At 35.4% G+C, this 23,294-nt stretch overlaps 1 protein-coding gene across 4 annotated transcripts in view; it reads right to left on the bottom strand.

The window, feature by feature from the left end:
* Window positions 1–23,294, bottom strand: part of Tmtc2 (transmembrane O-mannosyltransferase targeting cadherins 2) — a 386,771-nt gene that overhangs the window by 143,563 nt on the left and 219,914 nt on the right. For all 4 annotated transcript variants that reach the window (XM_020186707.2, XM_074084059.1, XM_074084058.1 and 1 more), the window contains exons 5-7: window positions 3,370–3,455; window positions 2,716–2,900; window positions 1,551–1,629 (exon numbers count right to left, since the gene is read on the bottom strand). In XM_020186707.2, coding sequence (XP_020042296.2) covers window positions 1,551–1,629; window positions 2,716–2,900; window positions 3,370–3,455 — 350 coding nt within the window. The remainder of the gene's footprint in view (window positions 1–1,550; window positions 1,630–2,715; window positions 2,901–3,369; window positions 3,456–23,294) is intronic.

The raw sequence follows: 23,294 nt of genomic DNA, 5'->3' as shown, positions 1-23,294 counted from the left end.
TACCCATTTTAGACACATGCCTCACACACATGTACATTTTATTCCTGCGGACAGTGCTGGACAATAAAAGGCACTGATTTAATCCATAAAGATTTAAAGGCAAAAGTACACTTAATGAAACTCAACTTTACCTTATAATAATTATACCAAAGAGAAAAACAAAATAACTAAAAATATTCCAGAGTCTTCTGTAATATGAGCATTAAATCATTCTATTGCTGAACAGACAAACTGGGGCTTGCACTCTCAGAGACATGGACTAGATTTAATAACTAATTCCAAATGGTAATTTTTTCTGTTTGCTGAAAAAAACACTGCATTCTATTCTGTTTCCGAACTATTTCTAAATTATCTGTCACACAGGAAATTAAGAAGGAATATGAGTGTCCTTGAAGGTACATGTTTTCTACTTTGAGAGAGTCTGGGAATTTTTGTGCATGCATAATCCAAACAGCTACTATCAAACCTCTCAGACCATAGGACTTAGAAGCACAATACAATCCTGGAGGTCATAATCTCATTTATTTTATATGTATGAGGGAGGCCTAGAAATATTAAATGGCCTAACCAGGTTTAATGAAAAGGGAAGATCTGAGTTTGCAATTTGTGCCGTGGAAAAAAAAATAAGAAATGATTTGGTTTGAGGACAAGAGAAACCTTTCTTTCCTTGTGATATATGGAAACTGTTATGCTAAACCCTGTGGTGAGCCATCTTAAAAATTTAGAGATTGTTTTTCCCAAGAGTAATATGCTGAATTGTGGCTCTCAGCTGTACCCACCTTCAAACAATTGTGGTACTAGCTTGTAATTTCCTATAAGGCAGTCAGGAATAAACCAAGACGGTAGGAATTTTATTAGAATTTGTAGCTCTTGACTTCTTATGTTCTGAAAAATCCTGCCCCTAAATTTACACACTTTCTGGTAAGAGAATTAAGTTAATTATTCAACATAGAAAAGGAGAACATTTAGGGGCATATTTACCATCTTTAGAGTCTCATTTTACTTTAAAATATTACTCTGCAAAAAACTATTGAGATTTAAACCCTGATCAGTGAAAACAACACAAATCGAATCAGTTGTTGTCATCTGCTATATGCATCAAAGTTCAATGAATCTATACATCACTGCAGGATTATGAGAATCTTCTCATTGAGAAAATAACACAATCAAAATTTATCATGAATTTGACAAAGTCACTGAAATGAATATGTATTAATGTATCCCTGAACATGTTTGAAGAATTACACATGTTTAAGATATTACTTATTCATTATCTAGAGTCTGGTTAATACTTGGTACCCAAATGTTTCTTGAGGCCTCTGTGTAACAATTTTGAGACGTGGCCAGTCTTGTGGCGATTACTGTGTTAGTGCATTTATTTGCTCATGTCTGAACTAGTACACTTCATCATATTTGAATGTGATATCCAATTGTAAACCGGGTTTATTTGTGAGTACTAATAATATGATTAATTAGAACTCCTAACGCACAGGTTCTAATTTCTTCACAGATCCCTGAAATATTAAAGAAAATAGTAAGAGTTTACTTACCCATCATGTTATACAAGCTCTGTGGGGCAAACTGCCTTGGCATTTTCTGAATTGCTTCCTTATATACACCCAGGGCTTCCTAGTTGAAGAAAGAACAGCAACAGAAAAAAGATTAATCATCATTAAAGTGCAGGGATATTCACTGAAAATAAGATAATAACTAATTCTTCCAGACTTTAAATGATCCATTGCTATTTCTAAATGGTTCACTAGGGGAAAATAATTGAGCTGTTCTTTGATAGCATACTTCCTTAATTTCACGAATGAAAGCTAACTAAGCCCAGTGAAGAATGCCATATAAAAATTTAGTTAACATGAGTTGAATATTAGCAATGTTCTTAAAAAATTCATACTTGGAAGTTACTCACTCATCATCTAAAGACTATAGTTACTTTCACTCAATCAACCCAGTGAATAAATAAATCTTCCAACTGCTAAGACTCATTGAAATTATTAGACATTATAAGTTCTATCTTCATTCTTATTTTGCAGTGCAATATTAACCCACTGTGTAAGAGCACATGGGTATGGGTGGGGGGTGAGGGTAGAGAGAAGTCTGAAGGGAAGAGAGAGGCAAGAAGGATCACATGCTTCCCTTGAGCAAGGGAGGACATGGCTGGGTCCTTAGTGGATGCAACTTAGTGGACAATGTCCTGACATATTAATTCCCCACACCACATGTGTGTGACTATATATATATATATATATATATAATTTTTATTTCATTATAGCTTTAAAAAGAATTTAGAGAAATAGGAAATATACCAAATAATGTTCTTAACACTCAGAGTATAAATAATGTACAAATTTTAATATATCAAACCAGATCCAGAGTAACAATTCTAGAAACTGTGCCTTGGCTCATAAAATGAAAGAAATGGTGAGCAAATAAGCTTGAGAAGCAATACACGTAACTCCTTTTTTTTGAATAGTCACAATATGTATTCACACGCTGTAATACAACTGCTCTGAGAAACTCACAGGAAAGAGATTTTATTTTTAGAAGTTTTTTCCAAATAAATTTGACCACAAAACCCTTTTAATGTGAACACATATTAGTTTCTCAAAAGACAGTAGTGACCCTGCAAGGAGGCTGTAGGTCAGAAAACAGTGACAGTGGGTCAGAATGAGGAAGAAGGACAAGGATGAGAAGATGTAGGCAGACCTCATAGTGTCCTTGCTCATGATAGAGTTTCCCCAAGTTGTACAGACAGCTGGTAACAGAGCTCTTGTGTGCATGAGGGTCCTTCAGGTTTTCATCTGGAATCTCAGAACATTTTAGGAAAGTACGCCGGGCTTCTTCTGTCTTTCCTTGGTTCATTAGAATAATGCCTGTGTTTAAATATGCAGCTGAGGGAGGAAACATAGAAACACAATTCTGAGCAGATGATAAACACTGTAGACAGATATATCTTTGTTTCACTTTACTTTCTAAGGATTATTCCTCATTTAAAAAGTAAAACAAGAAATAAATATTTATGGAACAAATCCTTATGCAATCAACAATGATAGCAGGACCTGCAAATATCACTAAAAAATTATGAAATATTCTCTGCCTTCACAGAACTCCATATATTTTTGAGCCTAAAAATCTAGACAAGTAAAAGTTATAGCTATTGTAAAAAGGAAAAATCTTTAATTGGAAATGAAATCGAAATGTGAAATTGAGAGAAATATAATTAAGAAGTCATCACTGAAGTAATAAATATTCAGATATTGGAACATCACATATTTTTTCTGTGAGGCTGTAAGTCACAATGATAATTTTCAAAAATGGAGAGAAGTACTTAGAAAACTCCAAAACTTGAATATTACTTACAAGCAAGGGTAGGCCTGCTCCCAATGGCCAACTTATAATAATGCAGTGCTTCTGCAAACCTGCTGTTCTCCTGTAGAAGTAACCCTCTGTGTAAAGAAAACAGAACTTCAGCGATGGGACTCCCATTATTATATATAAAACCACAAATCTTTATTTTATACTCCAAAAATAAAAATCATTACAGTGCAATAAAAATGCTGAACTGGTACTATAAAAATAAATTCAAATGCAAGGAAATGATTCCTCAGGAGAGAAAATACTAGATAGGTATCAATTGCATTTATGTTCCATTAGAAAATATTAAGAAGTGTTTTCAAACAGCCCCCCAGGATCATTGAACTTTCCCCTTTCTCATTGTCTTTTCCCCACCCACTAGAATTGTTAACCACCTGGATTTCTTCTAGATGCAGGCATGTTTTTTTCATCACTTTAATAGGAAACCTGTCTAAGGAAGCGAAATATACAAGGAAACATGAGATGCCTCATTCACTAGCTGTTGCTCGGGAAATATTTGTCCATGACTCCCCAAAAGGCAAAAGGCAGTCTGGGTCAACAACAAAGAGAGAGTTAGAATTTAATCAGGTGCCATAAAGGAACAAAGAAGAGAACTGAAGGCCATTCAGACTGCTATTTCCATGTTATTTGGATTTAGTCAAATAAGCTTGAATTTCAGTTCACTGTTATGAAACACATTCTTCTCTAAAGCACTTAGATCCTACCGCCCTCCCTACTAACTTCCTTAAATAGTAGCCACATGTATTATCCCACCTATCCTCACCCTCATGATCTAAATGAAAATTAACTGTAATCACTTCTATCAAAGTAAGATGTCAGGGCACTAGACTAAGTTAAAAACCTCTCACAGAGGGCTTTTGGTCTAATCCCAATCTCTTGTAATCAGTATGTGACAGACACATGGACCTGCAGATTCAGCGTGGCAGCTGTTGGGGCCTTCTAAAAGGTAGTGAAACAGAAGTCTGAAAAAAGAAAAGACTACTGATGAGAACATAATTTTGATGACTATTGCTATGGTTGGAAATGGCTTGAGTGTATTCCCCAAGGTTCATGTGTTAGAAACTAGGTCTTCAGCATGGCAATGCTAGAGGGGGATGATACCTTTAAGGTGGAGCCCAGAGCGAGAGGGATACCAGCTCAAGCCAATGCCACAGTTTGGACTATGAATCCCCAGAATTGTGAGCTAAATAAACCTCTTATCTTTGCACATCATGCAGCCTCAGATATTTTGTTAGGGTGACTGCAAACCGAATAATACAAACATTTTAAAATAATCAAGCTTATTATTTAATGGACAGTTTGAAAAAAAATTTGAAGAAAATCATTTTGAAATTAAAGAATGTTCATTTTGTCATCAGCATGTATTAACCTCATTATTTCTAAATCTGCTAAAATGTCATTTGAATAGATCATAGAAATCCTAAACACATTGTGAACATTTTCATAGATACATGAATGTACCTTTCTATAAAAAATTTGAGCAACAATTAATTTAATCATGAAATGGATGTGCTAGGCTATTATGTGCCCAAAATAAGAAAGAACAAATCACCCTGCAGTATTCTTGTATTTATAAAAATAGTCAGTTGTCTCTGAAAGGGGGTAAAACTGATAAAGAGAAAAAATTTTGTGAAAATGAGATATACTCTGTAACATAATTGATGACATAATATATTTCAGTTAACTAAGCTCATATCCATAACCTTGTCTCTATGGGTTTCCTTTAAAATTCAGAGAAAAAGGTGCTTGTCCTTTGAGACAAGGCTATAGCATCAGCAGAAGAACACCATTCAGATATTTCATTCTACCTTTTCTAGCTTCTCAAGAAATAAAAATCCTTCAGTGGGTCCCTATTTGCCCAGAAGCTTTAGGATCTTTCCCCATTATAGCTTCCTTTCCTTTCAAACTAGAAAACAGGTCACATACCTCTTAGCATGAAGGGGAAGAAAACACCCCTACAATGTTAACTCATCTCTGCAGCTACCTCTAACTACTGATTGTAATTGTTCTTCCCTTCTAAGTCAGACTTCCTTTCAGAGTGGTCTGAGGGCATATAACCAATGCCTCAAATCTCATTTACTCCTAAATCCAGTTTAAGCATCATTCCCAGAATTTTCCCTGAAATATCATATTAAATTTCTGTTAATTATCAAATCCTCCAAAAAGTGCATTTATGTGACCTGCCCACTCAGCTGCAGGACTGAGACTGTTGACCACATCTTCCTTCCTGAGCTCTGTTTTCCCTTGGCTTTGGGAAACCAGTTTCTCCCAGCTCTTTTCCATTCTTGACACCACCCTGTTCAGTATGAAGAGGAACATGCCTCTTCACTCACACCTTTAAAGGCAATTGGTGTTTCACGGGATTTTCTTTGTCTCTTTGCTGGATAAATAGTCTCTGTATAACATCATGCATGAATGTGGCTCAGGTACTTGCTGCCTGCTTTCAATCCTGAAATAATATCTTCTCCTGACATTCAGTTCTGTTTTCAACAGCTGATTAAGTCACATCAATTTAGGGGTTCACTGGAATTTTAAAGTCAACTTAATCCAAAAATTGAAAACAGTGTCTCCCACTCAAAAATAAAGCTGCAAATAGTCAAATAAACTAAACAATCTGGATGGAAAAATCTCCTTAGTAATCAACACCATTATTCATTTCAGTGGCTAAAACCAGAAACCTGATTATCACTCCTGATTTTTCACTTATTTTTACAATTATATGCTTTGTAAAGTCTCCAAAGTTCACTGATGCTTATTTTCTAAGGTTCATCACTCTGTCCCTGAAGGTTCTTCTTTATGTCTCTGTCAGAGCCCTTTTTATCTTCTCTGTCACCTGAGTAACTGCAATAGCCCACTAATTAGTCTCTACATAATTACATTTCTAAAGGGCAAATATGCTATTAGACTAGATGGAGTGAACAGGAAAGGGATGAGCACAGATCTCTGACAATGTGCCTAATGTCCATAAACCCTGGGGATCCTCGTGGGATTCCCAGTCTTGATATTTTATACCCTGTCACTTTCCAATTCATAAAACATACACAGAGCAGAAAATAATGCAACCTACACAACCCGGTCCTGCTTGCCTGGTTCTCTGAAGGATCTTAGCCCCCTGGAGCCAAGCAGCAGGCAAGTTTCCAAGAAGTGTAAAAACATAGCTCCGTGAATTATAGAGTATAAACCTTTACATCTTCTGAATAAACTAGCAATGGAGTGGACCCAAGCTAGATGGCTATTGTGACTGGTTTAACTGAGCATTAACTACACCTACTATGTACACTGCAAAAGTGAAGAAGATACAAATGCACTCCCCTATGGATCCACAGTCTACTGAGGAAGATGAATATGAAAACAAATGGTGTGGAAAATGATTACACTAGAAGACAAAAGACCAATATCAATAATCTTTCTAGGCAAGTGATTACTATTAGCTCCATTTTATAGATGATGAACATCTGAGCAAGAAAAAAATGAAGTAACATACAAAAGGTCACACAACTGGTAACAAGTGCATCAAAATGCAATGCCAACAGTCTGACATAATTGAGGACTTGTACTTTAATTGGTTAATGATACTGAAGGCTTTCCATGGCTATTCAAATTGATGAAACAGTTTATTTGCATGCTGAAGGTGTCAATAAAATATTCTGATTTGTATATACATTAAAAACAAGAATAAGCTGGGTGCTAGTGGCTCATGCCTATAATCTTACTACTTGGGAGTCTGAGATCAGAAGGATTGCAATTTGAAGTCAATTTGAAAAAGAGTTTGAGAGTTCAAAAGCTGAATGCAGTGGGCCATGCCTGCCACCCCACCTATTTGGGAGGCTGAGTTTGGGAGGATCATATTTGTAGGCCACCCCATACACAAAAAGTTCACAAGACCCAATCTCAGTAGAAAAAAATTCTGGGTGTGGTGGTGTGTGCCTGTCACTCAAGCTATGGTGGGTTAGCCTGGCAAAAAGTAAGATCTTGTCTTACAAAAACAAACAAACAAACAAACAAAAAAACTGAGATAAAACATCTAGAGGTATGGTTCAAGTGTTGAGGACCTACTTAGCAAGTGCAAGGACCTGAGGTTAAGCCTCGGTATCTACAAAAAGAAAAAGAAAGAAAGAAAGAAAGAATTTTATATTTACTAGTCCATGCTATATTCTAATGTGAAGTTAAAATACCCTTCCAATAACAATTTTTTTAAAAATCTTACTGATCTTTAAATTATAAGCAGTGAAGACAATTTTATGTAACTGTGTTTGTAGAAGGGTATAATACAGCATGGCTAAGGAATATTTTACTTCTCAGTATCTCCTCCATTGGTTGAACTTTCAAACTAGTCACTTGGATAGCAGCGGGCTCAAGTGGTTCAGCACCTTCCTAGCAAGTGCAAAGTCTAGAGTCCTAATGCCAGTACCACAAAAATAATAACAGAAAAAGGTCACTTAAACAACAGCCACTGTAACACCTACATTCAAGAAAATCACTTCACGTCACAAAAGTAACAAGCCTTAAACCCTTTTATTTCCCTGGTATTGATCATGTATTTCAGGAATTAACATTATGTATGTAGAATTTCTTTTCACTAAGAAAGTTTGGTTTATCTTTTCTCCAGGTTTCCTTAGCAACATTTTATCTAAAATATCATTTTTTTTAAATTATAATAATATACACATTTGATTAACCAGTCAAATGCTTAACAGTGGACTAGACAGAGTTAAATGCAAATTTAAATGTAAACATGACACAAATCCCCAGCTGATTCTAAGCACTGAGGAGAGGCACAGGGAAACATTTATTTAGCACAGTGGTTTTCAACCAAGGGTAATTACCTACCACCACCACCAGGGAATATCTGGCAGTATCTGGAGGACATTTCTAGTTGTCACAACTGAGAGGATGCTGCTAGCAGCTATTGGATAAAGACAAGGACATCTTACAAGGCACAGAACAGCCTTATGCCTTAGCAAAGAATAATCCAGCCCAAAATGTCAACAGTACTGAAACTGAGACACCACAATCAGCATTTCATATTAACTAACTTCTTTAGAAACAAGGTCTTCTTATTCCTGCCAATCCCACACATGAGCTATAAAGAGAACATACATATAAAAGGATTTACATTGAAAGCTGTTGAAAAATGTGGAATGGGAGGGAATGGGTAATGGAGAGCAATGCAAGGGGCTGCATTGACCCTGTCCTTTGAACATGGACTTTCGTTATATTAATAACGAAAGATGGGACAGTAAAATAGGTTGTGTGTGTGTGTGTGTGTGTGTGTGTGTGTGTGTGTGTGTGTGTACTTGTGGGAAGGGGAAGTGTGAACAAAAGGAGAGATGAGTAAATGTGGTCGATGGACATAATATACTTCTATGAAATGGAAAAATGAAACCTCTTGCAATTGCTTTAAGTGGGGTGAGAGGGGGGTCGAAGAGGAGAGATGGTGGGTGTGATCTAACAAATGCACAACATAAGCCTATTCAGAATTGTCACAATGGATCCCTCTGTACAACAAATATATCCTAATAAAAATTGTTAAAAATTCAAGTTAAAAAAAAAGAACACAGAAAAGAGTAATTAAATAAAACAGATACTTTTTCAATAGAAATCTAAAATTATTTTCATTGACCATTTTGTGAGGAAGGAAAAAAAAATGAAATGTTCTAAAAACTGAAAAAGCCCACTCTTCCCCACCTCCTTCAATGTATCTGAACTAATTGTCAGTGCCTCTTTGCAGTAAGATTGGCCACTAGATAGAACTGCCAGATCATCCCACAATGTGGACTGTTATCATAACATTATACTGTGCTCTATAAATATATACACTGTAGCTGTCACTTGTATCTAAGGTCATTGTTTTCAGTAGCCCCCCTGGATACCAGTATCTGCAGATGCTCAAGTCAATTACATAAAATGGTATAATATTTGTGTATAACATACCCATATTCTCCCATTTACAGTATTTAAATCATCTCTATATTACTAGCAATAATTGTACAATAGAGTAACTATCATACTGTACTTTTAAGAAAATAATGACAAGAAATAAGACTGTACATGCATAGTTCAGATGCAAATTTTTCTGAATATTTTTGATCAGCAGTTGTTTGATACTATGAAGGCAGAACCTTAATATGGAACAACAATTATATGATTTGCCAATTAAAAACAAGATTAAAAATTTAGCACATCATTTTTTAAAACCACAATAATCCAGATGCTTCAGTAATGAAAACCAATCTCATGATAATAAATAAAAAATAAAAGACAAAATAAAATATTCAAATTCTCTAAAGTGACCTTTTCTCCTATTCTACTAAAGTTATTTAAGAATGGCTGAACTCCAAGATATCCATATGTTGGCATGAATAAAGCACATTAAGTAGAGGCAAAGGATACTTTTCAAGAAAATGTACTACAGTAGCTATGCTGACAGCCACACAAAAACTCAGGGAGCCAAGGATCCTGCGAACAGACAGTCATGCACCTTGCAAACTAGTAAAATGCTAAAGGCAAGTAGGTTTATTGCTTTTTTTTATTTCAGTAAAACAAATTTGTAGCATTCCTATAATATTTTAACCACCAACAATGTATTGCCAAACAATGAGCACATAACTTTTAATTAGTTATTCCATTGTTAAAATAGACTAGCAAACAATCACAATTACAATTGTGTATATTAAGTGCCATAATAAAGTAGAAAGTGTTTTGAGAACCCACAAAAAGGTACACTTTCCCAAAATGACAAGTCATGTGAAGTTTCTACACAAGACAAGAAACAAAGGACAAAGTCAAGAATGAAGACAGCAGCATACCAGACAGATGGAGCCACACCTCTGAAAACTCAAACTATACAAAGGAGAGTATTTTTAAGCCTAACACAAGCAGTAACAACAGGCTTCATGAAAATTAAATGACATATCCTATGTGGGAGGAAGCATTAAGAAAGTGAAAAGCCAAGAAAACTAAAAGTTAAGACTGTATTATTGAGAATAGGTTGCAGTACTAAATAGTCTTACTATAATCTATCAAACAAAATAAGTCCAATGACAATGTTTACATACAATGATTCACAAAATATTGTATAATTCCTAATACCCAATTGTAAAGAAAAATATCACAATCATTTTAAATGAATTTTATTTTACTTGATTTAAAAAAAAATCTAGAAACTTCAAAGGGTTTTTTTTTCCCCTTTGATATACAAGTAAACTTTAGATGTTTTGACAATTTTTTTCTCTAAGGAATTTACACAGGTGAAACTTCCCAACAGTAATCAATTAACACAAATATTTGAACTTACCATTAACCCAAATTTCCTAATTAAATTTACTAATTTAGTGAGTCCAGTCGTGAGATTTTACATAATTTAATTGAGAAATGAAACTGTAGATGCATTTCCTCCAATTTTTTTCAAAATTTATGCTTAGTTTTTAGGCAATGCTTATAATAGGACATCTAGAAAGATAAACCTTTAATAAGTGATTTAGCATGGCACATTATTTCTTTCTTTTTTTTTTTTTAGTTGCAATCTGGCCTAGATGGGCAGGCCTTACAATTTTTTTAAGTTTCTTTTATTCATATGTGCATACAATGTTTGGGTCATTTCTCCCCCCTTCCCTCCATTCCCTCGCTTTCCTCCCACCCCCTCGCTACCAGGCAGAAACTATTTTGCCCTTATCTCTAGTTTTGTTGAAGAGAGAGTATAAGCAATAATAGGAAGTAACAAGGGTTTTTGTTAGTTGAGATAAGGATAGCTATATAGGGAGTTGACTTGCATTGATTTCCTGTGCATGTGTGTTACCTTCTAAGTGAATTCTTCTCTAACCAACTTTTTCTCTAGTTCCTGGCCCCCTTCTCCTATTGGACTCTGTCACTTTAAAGTTTCTGCATTAGTTTCTCTGCATTGAGGGCAACAAATGCTATCTAGGTTTTTGGGTGTCTTACCTATCCTCATACCTTCCTTGAGCATGGCACATCATAAAACACAAATGCTCCCATCTCTTGCTTTATAAAATACCAGGCAAAATTTTTAAGTGAATACACTAGAAATAAATAGAATCAAACTCAAAGTCCTTTTAAAATACAGTGACTATAAATGAAATAAGCTATTCCATCCTTGGAATTATAGTAATTCTAGAGTGACAGAAGAGGTGAGAAAGTGCGTCCCTAATGTGCATCAACCACTGTGTCAAGCACTAAATAAGTAAAAGGAAATATGATCAATCATGCATCAAGGCTTTGTCACATGACTAAAACTCAGTCCAGTAAGATGGAATTACAGTGTCCTGTGTAGCTCTTGGAAATGCCCTTCCTTTTTCCTGTTGGCTGTTACGCAGTAGTCCTGTGCTAATGATGGTGCAGGACCAACTAAAACGAGATCAAGAAATTGAGTCAAACTGTCCTAGCAGACTGAGACCACACATCTCTGGACTTCTAGTTATATGAGAGAGAATATAACTGTAACTAGTTAAAGCTACTGCTATATTCAGTTTCTTATCACTTGCCAATTAGTCTCTTGCCAACAGACAAAATGTCATATATACTGGGCTTTTAATTACATGAAGCCATCAAATAGGTAGTGTCAAATGTGACTCTCACAGAGAATTTTAAGGAAAATTTTAATTATGAATGAATACAAAGAATGAACTGTCCAGTTTTAAGTGATAACCAGGCAACTACTAAGTATAAAAATAGAATTAAAGTATTTAATTAAAATTATGTGAGTGTAATGGGCACATGAAATTGGAACTCAAATTAAGCTCTTAGACATCAGAATGATGAAAGTTATTATTCTTTGCTCAAAGGAATAATGACCTTAGAAGTAGTCTTTGAAAAAAAGTTAATTAATCCTCTCAATACTCAAATTCTAGAAAAAACAGAAATTATCAAGTAGAAGAGAAATAGGTAGGATGCTCAACTTGCCAAAAGAAAAAGATTCATAAGATACAAGTGATTAAATTTGAGCTCCAAAGGAGACACCAACACAAGGCTGTATTTTTTGGTCCCACACTGAACTTCTCTGGCTTTCAGTCACCTTAGGGTAATAGATTTTGTTCTTCAGGACCAAGCAAAAGATTTCTTCTTACTCACATTTTCCCATCAAATCAAATGCTCCATTTTTCTGTTTTTCTTAACTAAATGATTTCAATGACAGGTAAAAAATGAAATTTTTAGGAAGACTGCTTTGGGTAGAAAAGCACTAAATGTTGAACATAAATCACTGACTTTTCAAAAAGATAAACTTCTACTTATTAGAATAATATCTATTGTGTTTACTATAAAAAACACAATTTAATTGGATACTTATTTTAGATTACTATTAGGTTACTGCACATAATTACCATACACCTTACGTATCATGAGCAAAATCCAAAGATGAGCTATTTTTGAAAAGTTTAAATTCTACTGGTATGCATAATGAGTAAAGTCTTCTACTTTTTACTATCATTTCATGAAAAGAACAAAAACAGGAAGATGGAGCAAAAAACAACTATACCACACCACATGAACTAGACAGAGGAGGGTATACAATTCTATTACAGAGCTGCCCAAAGCTGAAACATGTTACTAAGGGTGTTGTTGTAACAGATACTTAGAAGCTGCTTTTACTCAAAAACCACTGACTCCTCACTCAGGTTGGGTGGTAACTAAAAGTAGGATAAAAGCCTGATTTACGACCTCTCATTCTGCATCTGTTTCCTTTGTCTTAAAACTTTGGGTCACACTCCTGCTTAACTCTGCACATAGGCAACTTCATCACTCAAGGACTGTCTGTGTAAAAAATGGTGATACCTAACCTATCTCATCCTGCTTTAAGGAAGAAGCACAAAGATAAGATATATGAGGCATCTTACTGTCACCTTTACAATGTCCTGAACCAGACACCCCAGAAAAGGCACCTAAATGTTTCTAGTCACTGTCCTCAACTTATAGTTACCTCGGATTGAAAAAAACAGCAAAGTCTTTTTTTTAAATAAATTTTTTTATTGTTTTATTATTCATATGTGCATACAAGGCTTGGGTCATTTCTCCCCCCCTGCCCCCACACCCTCCTTTACTACCCACTCCGCCCCCTCACTCTCTCCCCAACCCCCTCAATACCCAGCAGAAACTATTTTGCCCTTATCTCTAATTTTGTTGAAGAGAGAGTATAAGCAATAATAGGAAGGACAAGTGTTTTTGCTGGTTGAGATAAGGATAGCTATACAAGGAGTTGACTCATTAATTTCCTGTGAGTGTGTGTTCCCTTCTACGTTAATTCTTTTTGATCTAACCTTTTCTCTAGTTCCTGGTCCCCTTTTCCTATTGGCCTCAGTTGCTTTTAAGGTATCTGCTTTAGTTTCTCTGCATTAAGGGCAACAAATGCTAGCTAATTTTTTAGGTGTCTTACCTATCCTCACCCCTCCCTTGTGTGCTCTCGCTTTTATCTGGTGATCAAAATCCAATCCCCTTGTCTGTTTGCCCTTGATCTAATATCCGCATATGAGGAAGAACATATGATTTTTGGTCTTTTGGGCCAGCCTAACCTCACTCAGAATGATGTTCTCCAATTCCATCCATTTACCAGCAAATGATAACATTTCGTTCTTCTTCATGGCTGCATAAAATTCCATTGTGTATAAACACCACATTTTCTTAATCCATTCGTCAGTGGTGGGGCATCTTGGCTGTTTCCATAACTTGGCTACTGTGAATAGTGCCGCAATAAACATGGGTGTGCAGGTGCCTCTGGAGTAACCTGTGTCACAGTCTTTTGGGTATATCCCCAAGAGTGGTATTGCTGGATCAAATGGTGGATCAATGTCTAGCTTTTAAGTAGCCTCCAAATTTTTTTCCAGAGTGGTTGTACTAGTTTACATTCCCACCAGCAGTGTAAGAGGGTTCCTTTTTCCCCGCATCCTCGCCAACACCTGTTGGTAGTGGTGTTGCTAATGATGGCTATTCTAACAGGGTGAGGTGGAATCTTAGTGTGGTTTTAATTTGCATTTCCTTTATTGCTAGAGATGGTAAGCATTTTTTCATGTGTTTTTTGGCCATTTGAATTTCTTCTTTTGAGAAAGTTCTGTTTAGTTCACTTGCCCATTTCTTTATTGGTTCATTAGTTTGGGGAGAATTTAGATTTTTAAGTTCCCTATATATTCTGGTTATCAGTCCTTTGTCTGATGTATAGCTGGCAAATATTTTCTCCCACTCTGTGGGTGTTCTCTTCAGTTTAGAGACCATTTCTTTTGATGAACAGAAGCTTTTTAGTTTTAAGAAGTCCCATTTATTATGCTATCTCTTAGTTGCTGTGCTGCTGGGGTTTCATTGAGAAAGTTCTTACGTATATCTACTAATTCCAGAGTATTTCCTACTCTTTCCTGTATCAACTTTAGAGTTTGTGCTCTGGTATTAAGATCCTTGATCCATTTTGAGTTAATCTTGGCATATGGTGATATACATGGATCTAGTTTCAGTTTTTTGCAGACTGCTAACCAATTTTCCCAGCAGTTTTTGTTGAAGAGGCTGCTATTTCTCCATAGTATATTTTTAGCTCCTTTGTCAAAGATAAGTTGCTTATAGTTGTGTGGCTTCATATCTGGATCCTCTATTCTGTTCCACTGGTCTTCATGTCTTTTTTTGTGCCAGTACCATGCTGTTTTTATTGTTATTGCTTTGTAATATAGTTTGAAGTCAGGTATTGTGATACCTCCTGCATTGTTCTTTTGACTGAGTATTGCCTTGGCTATTCGTGGCCTCTTGTGTTTCCATACAAATTTAAAGGTAGATTTTTCAATCTCTTCAATGAATGTCATTGGAATTTTGATAGGAACTGCATTAAACATGTAGATTACTTTTGGGCAGCAAAGTCTTTCAAACAAATCACTCCATGATGAGATCAGCTCCCAAACAGGTACAATCATCTCATGGGAACTGGACTGTCTGCTCAAGCAATAAGGATTTCTTCAAACCACTTTGCAGAGTCAGAACAAAGATGATGCTCAACCAGACCCTTTGACCATGACCGCTTAATTTGCACACTTCTTGCCACCTGTGTTTAAACATAAAGCTCGTCAGTACCCTAAGGATGAGCAGAGATGCTTAATCTTGCTCATCTTTGCAACATATTTATGTTCATTAAAATCCTTTTCTGCCTTTTCATCATTAAATTCCTTCAGTTTCTTTGGGAGCAAGCTGCCATCTTGACATTTGAGAACCCCAGAGTTGGACCTCTGTTCTAAACTCTGGTTACATCATTTCTGTCTCTTCTTTTTGTTAACTGGTGGTACTGGGATTTGAAAACAGGGCTTCTGGCTTGCTAGACAGGCACTCTACTGCTTGGGCCATGTCTCTGGCCATTTTTGCATTGTTTATTTTTGAGATAGGGTCTTCCTTTTTGCCCAGAGTGGTCTGGACCTTGATCCTCCTATTTTAAGATTCCTTCAGTCACTGGGATGACAGACAGTCACCACCATGTTCAGCTATTGGTTGAGACGGGGTCTCACAAATGGTTTGCCTGGGCAGGCCTTGAACAACAATCCTCCTGAACTGAGAAGTTGATAGTTTCAGAAAACACAGTTAGGCTTCTCTTCAGTATCTTTGTTTTGACACAGGCCTATTTATTTCTTATAAATTGGATTTTTTTTTAGACTTTGACAACTAAACAAAAGACAGTAATGCCATCTTATTCCATAAACAAAATAAAATGTCATCCAATCAAAACTACTTTTTATATCCCAAATGTGAAAATTTACCAATATTAGATGAAAAAAGTACAAGTTTTTTTTAATATTAGTTTTTCTTATGATCTAAAGAAGAAACTGCATTCTCACTGTAAAGTCATGTCTTTAAAAATCTATTACGTCTCAATTTAATATTTATTACAAAGGTACTTCTCCTGAGGCAGAATTTGGATGATGAAATCTAAACAAGTCTTTATATTTTATTTCTAGTCAGACAGATTCAGAATAAGGTTCTTAATGTTACCATAGAAGTATCCTTCCCAAGGATAAGAATGATTAAGCAACTTATATAAATTCATATAGCTATAATTACTGGTATATCTACAATGCAAAGAGCTATATTGTATGTTAATGTATGCATAATTTTCTTTATGCTTGTCTTCTGAATTTATTGTCTATATTTACTGTTACATATCAAAAACAATAATAGGTGTGACTATATTTCCCTAGTTAAAAAAAAACAGTATTCAATAGAAAGCTAGAAAGAGAATACTAGATAGCTTTATGATAGCAAGTTTTCCATATTATTTCCTTCTATTCTTATAATTACCAATACAAAATAGTATTACACTTTCTACTATATAGATATGAAAATGTAGGGGAGAGAAGTTAACTTGTCCAGGCTAACACAGCTGGCAATACCCAAAATGAGATTCAAATTCAGAGCTAAGAGACTTCAAATCAAATTGTCTTTCCATCTCCCTACATTGGTTCATTGGAAGTAAGTCCACATTTTCAGATAACATATTAATAACTGCTCTTTCTCTTTGACTCATATACTCAGTATTTCTTCACTATAGATGTCAAGAAATTTATCTTATCTTCCCTTATTTATACATGCCCTACTCAATATAGAAACATTTTTCATTTGTTTCAGTTGTGTATAAACTGTACCCCCCAGTGCCAATTAACCTCTATTTGATCTAGAAGTGCATCTATTTACAATCATAAAGGGGTTTGGCTGGGTTACCAGTCTGCTCTAGACCAACTTCTTATAGAAATCTTTGCCAGTGAATGCAGGCATATTTCCACACACAAAAAAAAAAAAATAGCCAGGGAAATTTAGAAATACAATAGAATTAAACTTTAACAAACTTTTTGGCTTTTACTATTACATAATTATAGCATGTTTGTAGACGTATTTTATTTAATCATTCCATGATAACACTAACATAACCCAATTTTATAGATGAGGAATAAAGATAAAGCAATCTGCCTCAAACCAGTTGCAGGACCAATAAGTAGAAGATTTAAACTCCTATCTGTATAATGTCAAAGTCCCTAAGCTGAAGTATTTTCAGTAAGTTGTCTACAAGGCACAATGGTGACAGAGAATAAAATTTTTATAAAAGGAAACTTCTCCCTCTTCCCCATTTCCCTCTTACTCATGAAAACAAATACATACCCTCCTGGTAAACCTATATATATTCGAGTATGGAATCAGACTCGAATCTCTTTCAAATATTTCCTTCATCCTCTAGGAGAATTTTATGACATAAAACAAAATTAAGAGTTCAATAGCATCTAACATGAACCAAGCATTTAATTCAAACACACATAGAGATTTGCTACTTAACATTGCTGTTTACAGAGGCTATCCAACATGGATGTCTAATAATCATGTAATTTCTTGGAAGGAAAGCACTTACTGGTGTGCCACAGTTGCAGGGGAACTTCTAAGTCATAGGCCAAAGCCTAGACTACCAAGTAAAACTCAATGAAATTTGATTGTTGATTTATTTATTTGAATATGAATTTCTTTGAAGCATATTTTGAAATTTAATGACTGGCAGAAGAGAGAAATCACTGAAAAAGTAGTCACAAAACTGGGAGAATACGTATCATGATAAACAAGAAGAAGTCAATAGCAAGAAACCTAACATACACTTATGTGTTTAGACAGGGTGAAAAAAATTCTAGCATTTGTGAATTCTTCAGGAATCAACACACTCAAATACATACCACAAATAAAAGAGCTTCAGGGCCTGATTCCATCACAGATATGGTTATAATTTGGGTTGGAGATACCCCTCCAAGTTTAAGCATAAATGTTCAACAAAGTGGTTGTTTTCTTTGTCTCTTAACAGCAGTTCTCTAACAAAAGTCTGCTGTAGGAGCAATAAATTACAAAATGGGAAAAGGTATCCTGTATCTCCCAGACCAGCAGGAATAGGTGTTAGGTCATACAAGCAGTTTCTAACTTAAAAACAACTAAGATGAGTTCCAAAACTGAAAATTCAAGTCTATCTTTTTTTATATTTGGCTTAGAATCTTTTTCAACTTAGAAACAACTCTCTCACAGACTTTTCCAGAAGTAATCTTCAAAGAATAGAAGAAAATACCATTTATAACAATGTTTATAAAATTGCATTTGCTTGTTTACTTTTGGTACAAGGAAGAGATGTCCCTTCATCAATTTAGAAGTAAAGAGAGCAAGGATCAAATCATGGTCTTAGTCATCACTTATAGATCCTGGAGGTAGGAGGAAACGGCAGTAGGAAACCACAGCTAAATTTGGAGAAATGATAGATCTGGGAAATGTGGATAGAATCATGGAAGACTGAAGGTTAAGGTGCTGAATAGAGAAACTAGGTGAATCTTTGAGATTTAGAAGGTGACTAACCTTGTCTCAGCAAAACTTATCAGCCATGAGGAATTCACATTTAAAAGAAAATGGGACCCCAAATCAGCCAACTTGCTTGTCATTCTAAGCCATTGGTTGCTGCTTTTGATCAGAATTGCATTCATCTGAAGTTTAGAAACTAAAGACACACTTTGTACCCCAGGCTGGCACCCAATACTGAAGCTGCTCTTTAAAGATTTAGACCATTTTCTAAAGATTTTTACTTAAAATAGGCAAACATTCAGGAACACAAACACGTTTTTTAAAATGGTTGTTCTAAATGGTGTTAAAGCACAGTCTCCCTTTAGAGTTCACAATAGATTATTCCCCTAACCCAGAATTTCTACGGAAAGTGCCCACCTGCCACTTTCTGGCTCTCATAATGAGATGTGTTTCTGATAACCAGGTTGGATGTGGCTCTCCCTCTCCAGATGGTGTGTGGGCATTTCCTCACACTGTCCTTCCTTAGGATCAGAATAGGAAATGGGATCACTTTAATCTAGCCATGTAACTCCTATAGTTAATCATCTCCAAGTGGAAATGAGAAAGCACTGTAATAAATGGAAATGGATGTGGGAAGCAAAATAGGGGTCCTTAGGTGATCCATGATTCTCTATAGGATCAGGGAGAAAACAAAAAAGATAAAGAGGAGAGGAAAATTTCTGAAGTAATGCATGGGGCGCCCTTCATGCATAAATTTGAAGAAAATGAAGTACATAAATCACTGGCAACATGTATAATAATGCATTCAACAAACATTTATTGAGCATGTACCATGTAGTAAGTGCTATTCTAGGCATTTGGGATATAAATGGAAACAACGTTGTTGTGAAGTTTACATTTTTCCTAGTGTTTCTGGTTATTAGTGCATGGATGTATGTGCATGTACACATGTGTGTGTTCGCATGTGTGTGCACATGGGGGTGTGAATGTGTGTGTGTGTGCATGCATGTGCATGTGTCTGGTGCTGGGGAAGAAACTTAGGATCTCTCACATATAAACACATACTCTACCCACTTAGCTACATCCCAGCCCTGAATGCTAGCAATATACAAAGTAAATTATAAATTTACATTTAATTTTAATATCATTATTTATAATTACTCACAGTAAATTATATGGTTCATAGAAAATTATAAATGAAATGTAAAAAAAAGGAATAAAATAAAAGGGAATTGAGAGTGTGAGAGTGGCAGGGAAGTCAGCTTGAAGGCCTTACTGAATAAGGGAAATCTCAATTCAAATGAATGAAAGAAGTGATATAAGATATAATTCAGCCACAGAAATAATCTATTACTTTGTATAAATAAAATATAGGATAAAAATAACTAGCAAATGACATATTAACCTTTTAAGTTCATTATGATCTAAATATGCAGATGTCCTCAAACTTCAATTATACTTCAAGCAACTTTTCCATCATGTAAGCAAAAACATAACTAGGTTCTGTATAACAGAGAAAATAAATTAACTGAATGACAATATTACTATAATTCCTGGTGTGTCTAGAAAATAATTCTTAAGTCACAGTAATTGGAAATCTGCAGAGTACTGATTGGAACTACACAAATAACAAATTTACATCTGTTCATTTTTCTTCAGGAGCAGAGAAGAAAGACACTTTTTGTCATAATGCAAAACCTCCTTCTGAGGAAACTGAAATTAATGTACTTGAAATTCTACTGCACATCAGCCTGCACTTTCCATGTGAACATAATTTTGGGAAAAACAGTTAACATAAAAGCTTCTGGCCATTTAAGCAACTTTCAATCAGTTTTAAAGTTAAACCAAACAAGAAGTATTAGGACAGGATGTGATTATACACTTCTTTTTAAAACTCATTTACGTGCTTTCTAATACATGTCCTGAATTTTACCAACAGTGCTCTGTATAAAAATGACTAGAAAATTAAAGGCCTTTTAATGAGATTTCAGAACAATACCTTTCATCACTTTTCCCAACATGGAAAACAGTTTAACTCACTCAATACAGTTAATACTCAATGGATATTTCTACATAGAGAACCATGACCAATATAGTGTCACAAATCAGCATATGACTCACTCTTTTTTCCCTTGCCAGGCTCCAATTTCTTAAATGGTTCTGATTTCCCCCAAATTTTATTTTGGGGTTGCTAGAGAAAGGAAAACTTAACAGTTCAGCAAGCAACGCTAGACACCAATACTACAATGTACAATTTCTACTGCTATAAAATGAATGGGTGTGAAATAACTTGTTTGATTCCGTTCTAATGAAAAGCATTTGCTGAGCATCAAAGAAGTGCCACGGACTTCACTATGTGCTAGAAACAAAAATATAAATAATTTATATCCCCACCTGCCAAGGAGCATCTAGTATGAATCTCAGTTCTTTGGTGAATGTGTCCACATATTTCATAAGATTAAATTACTCTACAGGATAGCCTGTAGCTTTATGATGGCAAAATATTGTTCTCTGAATATTACATACATGAGAAGTAAATATTTCCAAGTTTACAGACCCAGGATTGATGGCAGTATTCCCCCCACCTGCCCATTATGCCATAAAACCTCCATAAAAACACTTAACATCTCAATAGTACCTGATCCTTTGATCATGTTTGCCCTTCTGATTATCCTACCCAACAGCTACAGCTACAATAATGTCATCATCCTAGGTGTTATTCCTGTCTCCTTAAGCATACTTTAGGGTTGTACTTTCTCTACCAAGTTCCTTAAATGTTGGTATTCTCTATGGTTCCAATCCTCCCCCTCCCTCTCCTCTTCCTCTTTTTTTCCTCCTTCCCCTCCCCCTCCACTTTCTTTCCTCCTCCTGCTCCCCCTGCTTCTACTTTCCTCCTCCCTCTCCCCTTCTTTCCTTCTCCTCTTCCTTCTTCTCTTCTTTTCTCTCTGTCTCTATCTCTCTCTCAGAATGTATGAGATAGGGACAAAGCAGAAAGTAGAATATTTTTTTCTATTTCAGCATTCCATTTGCATTTCTCTCTCTCTCTCTCTCTCTCTCTCTCTCTCTCTCTCTCTTTCTCTCTTTCTCTCTCATACACACACACATAGCCATGCTACTTCAAGTTAGTGTGTAGTTATGACACAAAAATCTGTAACTTCTAGCTCCAAATGTTCTCATGAGATATACAAACTCCAGCCATGTATTGAATAGCCACCAGGCATCTCAAAATTACATAACAATTTTTGCCCCAAACTATCTTACTCACTTGTCTTTCTAGTGTGATGTCTATTTTCTTTCCTCCTTTTTCTCCAGACTAAGACTCTGTGATATAGTTACTTAACATATAGTTTTAAATTAGGCTTCATGGCAGGAACTCCATTTTCTTTGTGAGCCAATTCTCACCTTCTAATAAAATAATGGTTACTCTGAAATCACTCAGTATTTGTTGGATGAATTTATGGGTCCTCACTTCCCATATGTTTATTTGAAAACACGCTCATAACAATAAATAGCCAAATAAAGGTACTGACTGAACAATGTAGTTGCCCATTCTCTCAGAACTGTGTGAAAACTATGATGTTTACAAAAGGTATTATAAGAATTCGGGATTGTAGAATAGCAGGAAAAGTGTTTTCACTGTAACAGTTAAACTATAAGATCAACTCACAATGAGCCACAGAACATATGTGTAAAACAACTCAGAAAGTATAACTTGTCTCACCATATTAATGCAAATAATGAGTACCAGCCACAAAATATGCATGGAAGGGGAGACGATGAGACTCAGAAAGGTCTGTAAGAGGAAATTTACAGATGTAATAGCAGTAACACTTATTCTAGCACTCTCCAGGGCAAAAGGAGCTTTAGCTCAGGAGTTTCCTAGTACCAGGCTGTGCTAGATAAATGCCACTATAAATTATTGATCTAGTACTGCTTAACTGGATGCACTTGTAAATGGTTTTCAGCACACTACTAGATGTGTTCATCAAACAAATCTGTGATTCCCATGTAAATTGTCTGCACTTTGATTCTAATACTTCTGACAATATAATTGGGGGAATATGATATAAACACATGTACACAGGGATGTTCTCAGCCTTCTGTGTGGTTTTGTTTATATAAGGAGGTCTCTCCAGGACTAATCCCCGAGGCAACTAAATACCAAACAACTGAACAGATCCAGCTTCTTTCCTCAGACCATTTGCAGAAAGTAACAGAATACCACTGAATGCTATGAGATAAATTTCATATTACATACAACATATAATTTAACTTATAATCACATGATTCATAATACCATAAAACCCCAAATCATAAACGTTTCATCTTATGCTGCTTTTTAAATTCACCTAAATGTACGTTAACTCCAGCTTCTCCCTAAAATCATTTCTGAGTCCCCCCTTTGCTATCCTTCAGATATCCAAGTCATTCTATAGTAATTCTCTTGCCTGAATCCATATCTGGCATCTTGACAAGACAGACTTTGCTAAATTTTTTAAATATAGTATATCTTGGACAAAACTCAACAATGGAAAATTTAATGCTAAAGTATATTCAAGAAGCTACATGCACAAATGTGTATCTCATTGATGAAATCATTAACATAGTCAGTTTGCCCTAGTTTC

The sequence above is a fragment of the Castor canadensis genome, chromosome 8 (assembly GCF_047511655.1).
Source record: "Castor canadensis chromosome 8, mCasCan1.hap1v2, whole genome shotgun sequence".
NCBI lineage: Eukaryota > Metazoa > Chordata > Mammalia > Rodentia > Castoridae > Castor > Castor canadensis.
Note: the sequence above shows the minus strand (reverse complement) of the source record. Positions and strands in the feature narration are given on the sequence as shown.